The following is a 15,122-nucleotide window of genomic DNA, read 5'->3' as shown; positions in this document are numbered from 1 at the left end:
GAGATGAAGGGAGAAAGAGGGAGAAAGTTGAAAGATGATGATAACTGAAATACGGTACATGCGGTGATGTCCCCAGGCACTGAGAGCTTTACAGTACAGAACAATACAATTTGTCCAGGTCTGTAGAGCATGTGGGCTGTCTGCGTATGTGTGAGCATTTGGTGCATGTGTGGCTAGAGATGTACCGAAGATCATCAGAGCCACAAAAACCATGAAAATCTCCATGGCAGATTCTTCTTTGCACGTGTTTGCTTCTGTTTGTGTTTTGAGTTTGTGTGAGATGTGCAACATATGTCATATCTGCCTGCCTTGCTGGGAAGAACCACACTGCCACCTTTACCTGTCTCTCTTTTAAAATCAACCTCACCTGCTACAGAGAGAGTCAACAGGACCTTGTGATGATGATGATGATGATGATGATGATAACGGTGAGTCAGTGCTGACTCCCTACCTCCTGTCTCAGTCAAACAGCTGGGCTGGGGCTGAAGCTGGCTCTCTCATCAGGGGACCGGCAGGGCTGTGTCCCTCTCAGCGAGAGGCTACAGAGGGCACAGCCATACAGACAGCAGCTTGACTCCTGGGGCATGGACCACAAAGAGCCAGAGACACAGACAGAAGGCTCTTGTGTGTGTTTGTGTGACTGAATGTGTGTGTGTCTCTGCATGTGTGTGTTCACACTCTCTAAGCAGCGTTGTGAAGCGTAACCAGACTGTTCTGTCATACGCCCACGCTGGTGTCTCAGAGAACACAGCCACACACTCCTCAGATGATATGCATGCACACACACAACCCCAGCAACCCCTGCCACAGCCGCTATGTAATTAACAGACAGAGGAAATGGCGCTGTTGGGGTGGGTGAGTCGGATGCAGGGAGGAGGAGAGGAGAGAAAATCATCTCAGCTCGTGCCTACCCTCAAGACACAATCTGTTTCTCTATGGCTGTGTGTGTTGGAGAATAAAAGAGAGGAAGGTGAAGAGAGGCAGAGAGATGCCGGCTGGTCTTTTGAAATCTCTGTGTTTTTGTTGCAAGCTGCTGGCAGGCAGTTTTGGGGGTGGGGGGGGGGGGGGGGGGGTACAGAGAGTGGAGGAGAGGAAGAGAAGTAGGAGGTGAGGGATGAATAATAAGGTGTGCACACACAGATACACGGCTGTATCATTTAAAGACACACAAGGTAAAAGACAGGAAGACTGCTCTCTTGTGACTGTGTGTGTGTGTGTGTGTGTGTGCGTGTGCGTGTGTGTGCGTGTGTGTGTTGTGAGCCAGGTCAGAGGGAGATGTACTCTGTTCTCTGCTGTAGCTCTATAATGGAGGCCTGCTGTATAATGACAGCTCAGACACAGGCAATACTCCCTGTCTCTCTCTTACAGCTTCTTGATCCCCCCACCCCCCCACCCTCCCTCCCTCCCTTGTCTCTCTTTGTCTCCCTTTTCTTTTCCCCTCCTTTCTTCTTTTCTCTCTCATTCTCCAGTGGAATTGTCGCCTTTGATTCTGCTGCTCTGCAGCCACTATGCTGCTGTTTCAGGATTTCTCTGATATTAGGGTTGTCTCTTTGGTATGGAGTAAAAGAGATGGCACGCATGCACGCGCACACATGCGCTCGCAGGTGCATGCATGTGCAAACACACACACACACACACACTCACACATCCGTTCTATAGTGCCTGAGGGTAGATTGCTCTGACATCTCATCTCAGAAGTCAAACAAACCTGGAACTACCAGAGCAGGTTTATCCTGCTGTGCTCCTGGATACTGTGTGTGTGTGCATGTGCAGGTTTATGTGTGTTCAAGACAGAGATCATGACATACATCTATTTGTACAGTTTATGATGAAGCCCTGGTATTCTTGTGTATGAGCATTTGCTGCTCTTGAGGTTGAGTTCCTGCCCTCTTGTTAAACCAACGTGAACTACCTTCACTTCGTTTTTTGCAGTGTCTTCATGTTTGTTCTTTTATCACAACTTCAGAAGCTGCTTACAGGTACCGTATATGAGTGCTAGTTATAAATATATATATATATATCACTTAAAGTGTTGATTTTGTCAGCCACAGAGTTGTGTTTCCTGCTGTCATTTCTTAAGCTAACTTTAGGTTGAAGCACTCGACAATGTGGCTGTTATTGTGGCTATTATGCCCATATTACATCCTGTTTTGCAAGGTTGCTTTCATCCCCGTTACTGCATCACTGATATTTTAGGCACCTTCATTTTTATTTCATTTCTATCTGTCTTTAGTCAGAAGTTTCCTTCACCCTCCGCCCATCCTTTTCATCCTGTCAGCATACCTTCAGCCAGCTAGCAAGTCAGTCAACCATTCATGATGACATGTACTCATCAAGCCGACTCTAAATCCCTCCTGTATCAGTGGCTGAGCTACTTTTACACTATGTCATTTCAGCAGGGAGGATGGTTGAGTCTGTGTCCTCTGGTTGAAGTATGCTTTCCCACTGAGTGATGCCTCTGTTTTTGAATACCTGTGCTGTAATCATGATCTGAGCAGTGAGGGGATTTACACTTATCTACGACAAGAAACGGTGTTGCTTATCTTGATGATATGTTGGAGGCTTGCTGGTTTACACAAACTCTGCAGTAAACTTGCATGCAGATTTTCACTTTTCACTTTCATCCCTGCAGTATTTAAAACTGGTCTGCTGACAAAAAAGCACTAAATATCCCACAATGTAGACCAGTGTCAGTTATCAGTCATTTGCTAATCGTAATACCAAATCGGGCTTAACTTCCTGTGGCTACTTCACAATAAAAGCCTTCTACTAGGTTGCTAGAGAAAGCGGTTTAATGTGAAGCTGCAGTAAATGTTTGTTTAGTATTAGCAAATACAGCTCTGATAGTACAGCAATGAAGAGATTATCAGGAAACAGCGAGGGTGCTATTTGTCAGAGGAAAGTAACCACAGGAATGTAGGAGTGGAACAAAACACCATACCACAGAGGCTATGTTACACCGGTGCTACAAAAGTATTCAAAGCTGAGCACAGCAAGACTTTTAGACATGCTTTTAGAAGTGCTTTAGTCGCCTGTCTGACCACACATGTTGAGCCAACCTGTTTATTACATGACATCTTTATTGCTCATTTGAGGGAAGACACTGATGAGTTTGGCTGTGTTCGTCAGCAGGACCACAATATTGTGACATGGCTAAAGTGTGCCATACCATGCCACTGAAAAAAGAGGCATCTGCTGCCCCAGTGAAGTAAATCATGGATACACAGTTAGTTGGAGGCAGTACAGTTCCAGTCCATGCTGCGTTGGACTTGGCCAAGCCAGGTTGGTGGCTGGATCAGATAGATGAGCCAGCAGCACTGCCCTGCTAGTTTTAACGAGCTGATAGGCAAATCCCTTCCTGGTTAAAGATTAACCACTCGCTAGAGCCGCCACTGTATTATCTCCCCACTGGCCGGGGCATACAGGAGCCAAGAGGATTTACTTTATGTTTGTGTGTGTGTGTGTGTGTGTGTGTGTGTGTGTGTGTGTGTGTGTGTGTGTGTGTGTGTGTGTGTGTGTGTGAGAGACAGACAGAGAGAGGGAGAGAGACAGACAGAGAGAGAGAGACAGAGAGAAATCTGCATTCCAACCAGCAAAAGGGTGGAACTGTGTGTGTGTCAGTGTGTTTGTTTGACTATGGGAGTTAGTGATCGGCTTTACTCCCAGCGGGGTGTTAAAACTCTGTGTTTACTGTATGCCATTTAGCAGTCAATCTGCTCCGTGTGTGTGTGTGTGTGTGTATGGGCGGGATCATGTTTGTGTGTGGTTTGTTGTAATCTACATTCCTTTTTTTCCCCCAGGGCTTTGTTTTGTTTTCCCTTAGGGCGTAACGGCATTCAAAGGGTTAATTGCACCAGGAAGCTTGGTGTGTAACAGACTCCTTTAACCCTTGGGGTTGTCTGCAAAAATGTTAAACTTTTGCTACAGTGCCAAGAGATCTAATTCATTCATCTCTCCTAAGACCTTTCCATTAAGGTCCTAAACTTTGCTAGTGGATGCAGCCTTTGTCTTTTTCATAATAATCCACAGTGATGTCATTTAAAAATCTATTTCTCTTTTGTGAGTCACTGGATTAAAGGGCTGTGACATATTCCGTCCTATCATTTCATTTACAGAGGATTCCCTCTGATTAAATGGGAGACAATGCCATCTGCTGGATATTTGAAGAACGTGGCACCAGAGACGGCCTAAAATACTGAGCAAGTGTGTTGTAACTGAGTGATGTTAAGAGGCGGAGGCAGGCTTACTTATCTGGACATTCATGAGACATTACTCATCCTGGGTTGCTTAGATCATGCTATTCATCATTACTTACTGTAAAAAGAAAGCATTGACTTGCATGGCTTTTGTTTTTTTCTTTAAAAAGAAACAGTGGAAACAGAGAGTAAGAAACTCTCTTATTAGACCATGTACACCCACATAACAATGCTGTCATTGATTTCCACTTAACTCCTATTGTGCCTGTTTTAATTTTCAGTGTCTTGAACTCGTAAGTGTTGCAGTAACCATGCTATTCTTAATACAGGGGCGAAATGGAAATCCCTCTCCTTCTATAGGAGCTTTCAGCTCTTAGGGTCTCGCTGATCTCTTATAAAGCTCTACCTCTCCTTTTGTACCTTTTTGGGAATGTTTGCCTCTATGAGACAATGGAGAGAGATGGGGGGTGACATGCAACAAATCCAGACTCAAACCAGGGAAGTTCATTTCTGGGGAAGCTGTATTAGCACCTGCAACCTCCTCAGCCACAACCCTGCCATCATATGGACTGATGCTGTGGTTGCTTCATACCAGCTTCTTCAGTCAGAAAACACATATGCAGGCAGCAAAGAGACACTCTTCTCCAAAACCAGCAGAGTGATCTTTGCGATGCTAGACAGGAAAGGGATGGATGAGAAGAGACAAAGACAGAGGAGAGTGTAGTGGCCCTGTGTTTTCTCAGGGGAGTCAGACCGTGGCCTGAGGAACAGAAAGGAGCTTTGTCGAGAGGTGGCCTTTGGCTCAATGCTGGCTGCCGTGTAGCTTTACCCCAAAGATAATCTCTCTCGCCCTCGCTGTTGTGAGAAAATTAGCGAGTGACGGAAGGAGGAAATGACTAAAGAAACGACTCATTCACACCCCTGCAATGACAGCAGGACAGACAGAGGGGAAGTCAAACCCACGCTTTTACTCTTTTCCTGAGTCCTCCACCCCCGACCACTATTACGCATTAGTCTCCTCCACCCTGATAATAACAACCCCTTGTAATTGCAGTGTGTTTGTCTGCATTTAGTCTGTGTGTGTGTGTGTGTGTGTGTGTGTGTGTGTGTGTGTGTGTGTGTGTGTGTGTGTGTGTGTGTGTACTGTGAGGTTTGATTACACGTCCACATTTTTGGTATGACTTCCTTGTTTGTGTGAAATGGTAAAGGTTGATTTAGAATGAATGGATTTCATTACTTTTTTGTTTGAGGATGTAGTTCAGTTTCTTTCAATTTTTCTTGGTAAGCATTTTCAGATGCTACAGAACAATTATGTTAATAAAGCAAGTTGAATTGAATTAAGGCAGATATTCTAACACAAAAGGTTTTCCCTCGTATGCTGTAGGGCTTGACACAGGCCAGGACACGTCTTCTGTCTTTCTCTTTCCTTCTTTATTTCTTTTTCTGTCTGTCTCAAGAAGGGAAGGGTGCCTCGCATACTTAACCTACCCCCCTGCCATCTATCTATATACATGCACACATACATACGCACTGTCTGTCGTTCCTCCAGCAATGGGGTCAGATGTGGTGACCGGCTGAGCACCCTCCCCTCCTCCTCATCCTCCTCCTCCTCCTCAGCTCCTCTCCCCTCCCCCTCCTGCAGCTCGACTTGGCAGGGCATGCATGCCTGTGTCTGTTATCTACAAATGGCTGAGGAATTATAGGTTGAGAGGGGAGGAGGAGGAGGAGTGAGGGAGAGTGTGAGAAGGGAGGGGGGGGGGGTCATGTGACATCGCAGCAGCTGCTAGGTTAAGAATTTCTGTTTTCTCACTTAGAGAGAGAGAGAGAGAGAGATAGAATAAGGAGGGGAGAGATAGGCAGCGTGTGTGGTGTGTTGCTTTGTTAGATAAGCTCTAAACGGTCTTTGTGAGCGGCAGCGCGAGAGACAGGAAGGCAGGCAGGCAGGGAGGGAGAGAGAGAGGGTGGACGGGCGAGAGGAGATAGATAGACGGAGAGCGAGAGAGAGGGGAGCAGGAAGATGGTGTGTGTCCTCTCGGTGGCTGCCGGTGTGTGCTGGGCTGGGCTCAACGTGAAGATGCAGCCATGGGGGATCCAGGCGGCTCCACTCTTTTGTGCAGTAAGGAGCTTCGGCCACGCTTTTAATCTATGAAAGGGGGCGGGGGGTCATGAACCGCTACCAGACCTCCGGAAATGTGCCTCTGTGTGTATTTGTCAAGCAATCTGCTTGTCTGTCTCTTCTTTCACTCTCATGTGTGTCTGTTTACTGTGGTTTTATGTGTGTGGTTGATACAGGCTTTAAATACAGTGCGCTCTGTCTCTATGGTATGTGTTAGTTTTTTCAAGTTTGTGTATTTCTTTTACTCCCCTCTCTGACTTTTTCTGACTTTCTCTAAAGAGGGAGGGAGGAGCATTACTCTGGTGTCTTGACAAACTCATGTTACTGGACTGGGCAGTCGGTGTGTGTTTTTGCTTGTTTGCCAGTCTCTCAATGGCGCAGTGTGTGTTGTTCAGACAGTAGTCATTGTGGATTCCATTATTAATTGTGTGCTGGGTTCATTCGGAGTGCACTGGGTAACTGGGAGGTTACAGGCAGGACAACTCTAGAGGTGTTGGGAATGTTATTCACTCTCTGATGCCTGACTTGCCGCTGTGTGCGGCCACTCAAACACACACACACATACACACACACACACACACACATAGGATGCTGTGCCTCTGCTCTCCTCTCAGGAGGGAACATGATCTTTTTATAGCTGTCTCAACCTCTGGGGTAAACCCCGATATAACTCCTACTTATCTAATTGTGCTATTGATATACTGTTAGTAAGCAGCTTTTATTCCAGTATTTGTCTTTAGATAAATTTTGTGTTAGCTGGAAGTTTACATTGAATGTTGATTTAAGGAAGATTCTGAACAGTGTGTGTGTGGCAGAGGTATTAACTGTTGCATCAAAGCACACAAACTACGCTAGTCTGAACTTACACTGTCCCCTGAGCCACCCTTAATGCTTGTGTCAGTGTGTGTGTGTGTGTGTGTGTGTGTGTTTTGCCCGAGCATGTACTGTAGTGCTATCACACGCCATTCTGGCATTTAGGGATTCCACTGACTGAGGTGCTGTCAACACGGTGTCACCTTTCAACACACACACTCATACACAGGAAGGAAAGGGACAGCCGTCTCAACCTTCCTCACCCTCTCTCCCCCTCTAAGCACCGCAGAGCTCTTATAAATCTGAGGCTAGAAAGAGACATGACACAAAAAAAGACTTCATCTCTGTATAATGTAACATTAACACTTCTTTTTCGGGTTGAACTAAAAGTTAATGCGGTTTATTTATATTTTTTTTATGTTTTGTAAGTCTGAGAACCCTTGACACAAGGTATTCCCAAATTCATTCAAAACTCATTGTCTAAATTCAGAAATATCCTGCTGACTCCAGCTGTTTTTGAAGCATCACAGCTTATTTCCTCTTACAGTTTTGTTATGATTCTCTTCCGTCCTGATTAGAAAAGGGTCTTAGTAGCACTTCCCTGGCAGCATTAATTGGATCAATCACAGTATGAATGGGACATGTTTTCTGAAGTGATAGTTGTGTGAGTGGCAAATTTGTTACATTTTGACAGGGAGGGCACTGGATGTGTTTAACACTGAATTTGTTAACACATACAGTACTATAATATACGTCCACCCAGAAATAATGTCACCCTGGTAGTGTTGGAGCATGCTCAGTAGAGGTGTTGCGTAAACTCTGTGACCATGGACCTCTGGCAGACTCACAGCCAGACTCGAGCTCTTTGAGCAAGGGAAGGGTGACCTGCCCTCCTAACCTCTCACCTCTGACCCTATGCCATACAACCAAAGGCCCTCGGCCTCTCGCACCACCAATCCCCATCTGCCCCAGCTGTCACAAACAGATACCAGCACCACACTCTGCCCTGACTGTCTCTGTGTCCAAGGAAACAGCTATGCGCCTCATATATTTCTCATATATTTGTCTCAAGTCCTCGTGACTCAAGTTTTTTGTTGATTCTTTCATCTGAATGCAGTATTGATTATTAATTTGCTCCCTTTTTCCTCCCATTTGTCTATTTGTAGGCATGAGCCATGAGCCAAAGTCACCATCGTTAGGAATGATCTCGACGGCGACCCGTACCACGGCGACGGTCAGCCCCCTCACCCCGTCGCCTCTCAACGGCTCCATCGTAGCCAATGGAAGCCCAGCTACCCAGTCTGCCCACTCTGGATTCGCTGCAGCCCTCCGTAAACTGGCGAAACAGGCAGAAGAACCTCGAGGTAAAGCCACACAGCCTGTCCAGCAGGGATTTGACTCGTGACACTCGTGTCAAGTTTAAGTCTGCTGGATGGCAGCATTTTGGCAGTGTAATTAATGAAGAGTTCTGTTTGCACTACTTGTCAAGTTTGAAATTATAGACGTATGTATACAGGTTGTGCAAACGTGTACGTTTTCTGTTGTGGCTTCTACTGTGCACTCTCATTTGGCATTGCAGTTAAGTGTTAAGATTTATTTTAATCGTATGAAAATGTCTTGAAAGATTAAAAAATGTACTGCAGTTTGGTTTTATATACTCTCTGTGTTTTACTCTAATGTCTGACTGCTAAGTCTTTTGCTGAAAATATTGTGATGATATCAAACCATGATCCTAGTACCCTATTGTGTATCCAACCATAATAAGAGCTAAATGTGTTTTTATATTCAACCCCCTGACCCTTACCTGTAAACCTGATGGATTAGGTGTTCTGTACCTCATGTACCCTGTACGTGTGTGGTTGTATATTTGTGTGTGTGTGTGTGTGTGTGTGTGTGGTTGGGGGGGGGGGTCATATAGGTGTGTGTGTGTGCCGTGTTCTGTTCCCTGGCTGGTTTGTGTAGCTGAGTGCAGAACAGCTAATGGCAATGGGAGGATATCCACACAGGATTGAATTAGTTGGTGTCGCTGGAGATGCTGGGACGAAGAGGCGCCACTCTAGCTGACCCACTTAATGTACTGTGTGTGAGTGCACATACGCTTGGATGTGCTTGTCAGTATGTGTATGATGGTGTTTATAATTCCCCTTCATACATTCATCCTGGTCAGTAGTCATGTTTCCATTAATTGTCAAGTGAATTTTAAGAGAACTTTTGCGAAAAAGAAATGCAAATTAGGCGTGTTTCCCTCAACTGGTTTGGAGCGAATAAACTAGGCCTGTTGCAAAGCGTAGTACCTATCTGCAGGAGAAAAATGGAGAGAGGTCCTCAAGAATTTATTTCTGTTGGGCAAGTTTTAATTGTTCTTTCATGTTAGCTGGTATTGGCCATGTTTTGTGCTGTCTGGAAATGAAGATGGATTAATGTGAAACATACAACTTCCATACTTTACATAAAAAAAATATATGTTTATTGAAACATGAGTAGTGTCTACACACATGAAACATGCCACTGAATTCCCGTCTCTCAGGGCTGTGGTTGTATGAATATGAAATAAGCATCAGGTGGTTGAATTACTGGTTATTAACTCGTACGACCTCATGTGAGAAATTCTGAACTATCCCTTTAAGACTGAAACATGCTTGTTCAAAAATACGTATAAATGTTTTTTGTGCATCTGGTCCTCCGGGAGTGGTTTGCAGGTTTCGGGTGTCTGCTTTTGTTTCCTGTATTTTTTAGGTTTGGTAAATGCAAAACTGTCCTCTAATACACATGAACATGCAAGTATTTTCCAAACCCTTGTGCCCAGTGTCTCTCGATTACACATACATACAAACAAGTATATAAAGCAGAATCTACACAGGAGAGCCTCAGTAGCATGATTGTCATTGTGGAGTTTATTGGAGGGTGTGTACATTTGTGCATGTGTGTGTGTGCATATGTATGTGTGGCTCCATGCCTTTGGCTCTGGAGAGGCCCAGCTACCCCAGCTGTCCACCCTTCCTCTGGCTCTTAAATCAGATGGTTCCCTCCTTCCTGGCTGTCCCTGGACACCTTGCTCCCCAGCCCACTGCAGCCTGGGACCCAGTACCCTGCAAATGATTTATTACCCACACAGAGAGAAAGAGCACTCAGCCCCGACCTCTCCTCACCTCCCTCTCAATCCTTCTCCCCTTCATCTCTCCCTCAACCCTGCACGCCAGCCCTATTCCTTTCTGTCTCACACCAAAACAAAAGTCCACTTCCAGAGTTCAGTCCTTTTTCATTTTATCGTGACGTCACCTTCTTTATTGGAATTTTTCCTTCTTATCTCTGTTGCTTATCCCCTTATTTTGTCAGTTGCAGCTTGAGAATGCAAGGATTGTCATGTTTTTTTAATACCTCTGCTTTTTTATTTTTCATTGTGTTGCAAGGTGAGAGTAAGTGTGCGCTGTTCTATTTGTAATTCACAATCTACCAAGGCAGAGAGCTGTCTGGCTGTGTCTTTGTCATACAAACAGACACCAGATCCGGTCTGATTAAGCTCTACCACCTTTTTATTAAAAGCACCAAAAAGCCCCTTTGTTATTTTTGAGGCCTGCTGACTGTGCTGCGTGGCTGGTGTAGGCAGTGATGTGTGGGTGAGTCAGCCGTCAGGCAGAAGAGGCAACTCTGCCCGTGTTAGGATCACCAGCTCCAGGGTGGGCAGAGAGGCATGTAGTCCCTGGAGCTCCAGTCACCTCTCTGTCTGCAGAGCCTGTATTTATAGGCAACACACACACCCAAACACCCACACACATGCAAACAGTTGTCTTTGCAACTGTGTAAGCCTCATGATTTCTTAGCATGCTGCAGCCTGCTGTCCTTTCATTAGCTACTTTGACTCAATGTCTCTTTCCCTTGCTCGCTGTTCTTCTGGTTGATGCTTTGAGGTGAGTTGTGCAGTATATATGAGATGCCATGACTCAGTGTCCAAAGGCCTAGAGGAATTAGTTAGGTTTGAGTACTAGTATCACTGCCACCGGCTGCTGAACTGATTTAAGACCCTGAGCACGGCTGCTGTTTATACACACACCCACACACCCATGCGCATACACACGCATACGTCGTCACTTGCCTGTCGCAAGTATAATGAATAGCTCTGTGTACTGAGTGCTGTGCTGAAGAGGGGAGGTGATGGATAATGAGTATCAGAGCAGCGTAAAGGACACACTCTCACCCCATGTACACTCGCATGAACACACACACACACACACACACACACACACACACACACACACACACACACACACACACACACACACACACATGATAGCACTCACATGTGTGCCCAAACACACAACACACACAGACATAGAAAACACACTGCCACAAAAAGCAGGCCTGCTGATATCTGATTAATTAGGCAGACCTGGGTTTAATCCTGTTTCTTCTTACACACACTTAAACACACACACACACACACACACACACACACACACACACACACACACACACACACACACACACACCAGAATTTCATGACTGCGTTCATACCAACTGTAGTACGCTGCCTGGAGAGAGAATGAAGGGAGGGAGAATAAAGGGGTACAAGATAGATGGAATGAATTGGCTGGAAAAAAGAGGAATTGGAAGTAATTAGTAGATTTGTGAAAACCTGAGGTGCTTGTCAGATTGTGAGTATCTGTACGTGTACATGTATGCATTTGTGCGTGTGTGTGTGGCCGGAGGCTCTCCTTGTTTCTGGGAGCCCAGAGCATGCTGGGACAGCGGGGCAATGTGTCTCTGACCTCTCCATCTGGAGCCTGCCTAGAGCTCACACAGCCTCGCTCTGCTCAACGTGTCTGTCTGTGTGTGTGTTTCTTGAAGGCAAAACCCTTCAGGCTGTGACTGTCCCTGAAACACTCACAAACAAGCTCATTTGCCCCCCCCCCCCCCCCCCCATCTCTCTCTCACAGCAACCTTACACCTCTCATGACTCTGTTCAGTAGCAACGCAGCATTTAAGCATAATATACAGTTTGTACAGTCAGCAGAAGGCACAGAGGATTGCTCCTCTTATTTCCATCCGCCATCTTGTACTGTCTTTCTTTCCCTCGCTGGCACAGCAACACACACAGTGTGCTTCTCCCCTCCCCCCACTCAGTGATGCAGATTACAGGCTTTGTGTTGTGTTGTCAGTGCGTGGCCAAGACTGTAGTAGCAGGTGTGTGCGGTGTTTGTGTGCATCAGTGGTTATTGTGTGTCTGTAAGTGTGGGGATGTTTGTTTGTGTGTGTGTGTGTGTGTGTGGATGTGTTAGAGTGCACATGTTGAGGCTTGCGCTAGTGCTAGTGGTGGGGTGGCATATGGATGCAGGGTTGGCTGGGCACTGCTATGCACACCAGGTGTGAAATGGACTGTTTAATTAAGTGCTGATGTTGTTGTAATGCATGCTGGGAGGGAGGCAGGTGGAGGAGGGGTGTGGTGGGGTGGGTGTGTTGGCGGGGTGGAGGAGATCACCTTCTGCCTGGCTGGGCTGGGGGCTGGCTATGCTTGGATGTTTTGGCAGAGGCTGTGGTGGTGGAGGTGGTGGTGGCAGAGAATTGGTAGGGGCCATTTGGCAACACAAGAACATTTTTATGTAGTGTTGTCTTCCTATCAAGGCTTAGTGATCCAGTGGGATTCACTGCTATAGCTGCTGGACACCCCTATTGAATGAAAGAGCCTGTTGAAGAGCTGTGATGACTTTTTTTGGCTTTTTGATTGGGTCAGTGGCTGAAGTAAAAGGTGCCGTCTATGCAGGGACACTTGGCCCCAGCCTCTGACCACAGCTTGGTTTGTTTGTTTGTTGCTGCTGTTGGTTGTATCTTTTTGTGTGTGTGCGCATGTGTGGCTCAGCTTGAGCGGTCAAGTGTGGAGGCAGTCTGGGAGAGTGGGACTGGTAATAGAGGAGGCGATAGAGAAAGGAGCTTCACATTAATCACACACAGCTTGGGACTGAGACAGCGCGTTCTTTCTTTCTCTCTTTTCCTCGCTCTTTTCTTCTGTCTCTACCTCTTCTGTCCCTCTCTCTCTCTCTCTCTCTGCGCCGACCCCATCACCACACCACACACACCCCTACACACCAAGCAAGTGACAATCAGTACAGCTAATGAAGTGCAGGTTGAGAGCTGATGAGCCCATTTTAGACTCTGGGGACGAAGGCTGTGCTTCTCTCCTCCTCCTCCTCTAGCTCCCTACAGGGCCAGCACGTATGGCCATCGTCTCTCTGTATAGATGGAAGGGGAGGAGCATATGGCAGAAATGACACCAGCTTGGTGCCAATCCAATGCCTAGAATGATTTTTCTCATTCTCAAATCAAATGGCACGGTGATGTGAGGAAGGGACGAGGAAAGGGATTGGTATGGAAATTGGAGCAGAGTGGTTGAAAATGGACAAGAGGAAATCTTGGAGGAGGGATGGAGGCTTGATGAAGGAAAGAGGCTTGTGGACACACATGACGTTCTGTGATTCTTAACAGGAAGATAATGGAAAACATACATAGATGCACATATGCAAACATGTAACCGCTCTCTCAGACATTTCCCTGAGCCCTTACCCGCTGTAAGTGTAAATGTGTTTATGAAAATTGTGCGTTGAGTCTGACAGATCTACGTCTGGTTGGCAGCCACTGTGTTTGAAGAACAGAAGGAAAATGAATCGGGGTGTAGGAAGAGTTGGTGGGCGGGTGGTGGTTGCGTGGGGTGTCGTTAGAGAGGAGGAGGAGGAGGGACTGATAGAGGAATAATAGCTGTTTGTGTTTTTGTGTGTGTGTGTGTGTGTGTGTGTGTGTATACATGCCGAGGAAAGACGCCTAGAAGTGTACACAGATTCTGCAAGCTGCAAGAAGAGAATGAAGCCGCTGGTAGACGACCCTTGTCTCTTTCATTTCATTCTTCCCCTCACCTGCTTCTCTTCCTGCTCTCTTAATTATTTAGTCTGCCCTGCCTCTTCTCCTGTCTGCTTTGCCTCTACATGGAAAAGGAGGAGGAAGAGGAGGAGATGGGAAGAGAGGGGGGTGAGAGAAATAGATGGAGTACACACACACACACTCTGCACCTCTCCCCTCCCTCCAGCCCTATTTTTCCCCCATCCTTGCGTATGCATGTTGTGAGTGCGTGTGTCTGTGTGTGGTGAGTGAATAGGGTGTGACACTAGAGCAGTATTAAGTGTAGCTCCATTCCCCAGGCTGAGTGGGCTGCTATTGATTGGCCTAGTCTTGCACGGGAGAGTAATAGCTCTCAGAGGTGAGGGGGGGAGGATTAGGCCACTAATTGCCATTGTGCAGACAAGATATGCCTACCCCCTCAATATCCCCCACCCCGTCCCTGCCACCCACTTACCCATCTGCACCCCTTATCTCTCTGCTTTCCTCTCCGCTCCATCTCTCGCCTCACCTCGCACCTATTTTGCGCTCTCACTTGCTTTTTTTCCCCCTCCAATCACTCCCCATCATTTTTCATGTCTCACCTCACATGTATCATCACCATCTTTTCCACACACGTCTTATTCTTCTTCCCACCTTCCCCTTGTCGCTCCCACCACCACTCACACATAGATTTTCAGATTCACCTCACTGCCATTATTGATTCTTTCCATTATTTAGTGGTATTAGTTAGAATGAGGTGTTTAAAATCAGTCAATATCCTGACCGCACCTACCATAGGCTCATGTCTGTCTGTTAGGTTATGTTGCCACGGAAACTGAAGCAGGGAAGAAATGACGGTTTCATAGAGATCTGTGGTTTTTTGTTCTGATAGTGATAATTGGAGAGGAAGTAGACCTGAAACTGGCTTGAGGTTTCAGCTGTTTTTTTTATGCATATAAGCACATTTGATGCACAAAAGCACACTTACCTGCGCATACACACACATAAGTACACATCTCCTGCTGTCCTTGTTGCAGCAAGTGTGTGTCCCATTGAGAGGGTTGTGACCCAGTTTGACTGTGTAATGCTGCGCTCACTCTGAGCAGAGGAGACGTACAGCACACTGTACTGTC

The 15,122-nt window shown here is 46.3% G+C and overlaps 1 protein-coding gene across 1 annotated transcript in view; it reads left to right on the top strand.

Annotated features, from left to right (window-relative positions):
- Window positions 1–15,122, top strand: part of gse1b (Gse1 coiled-coil protein b) — a 160,911-nt gene that overhangs the window by 128,983 nt on the left and 16,806 nt on the right. The window contains exon 3 of the mRNA XM_070903391.1: window positions 8,292–8,489. Within this exon, the coding sequence (XP_070759492.1) occupies window positions 8,294–8,489 (196 nt within the window). The 5' untranslated portion in view covers window positions 8,292–8,293. The remainder of the gene's footprint in view (window positions 1–8,291; window positions 8,490–15,122) is intronic.

This window comes from Enoplosus armatus, chromosome 1, assembly GCF_043641665.1.
Source record: "Enoplosus armatus isolate fEnoArm2 chromosome 1, fEnoArm2.hap1, whole genome shotgun sequence".
In the NCBI taxonomy this organism is placed as follows: domain Eukaryota; kingdom Metazoa; phylum Chordata; class Actinopteri; order Centrarchiformes; family Enoplosidae; genus Enoplosus; species Enoplosus armatus.
This window is presented reverse-complemented; position numbering and strand designations above follow the sequence as displayed.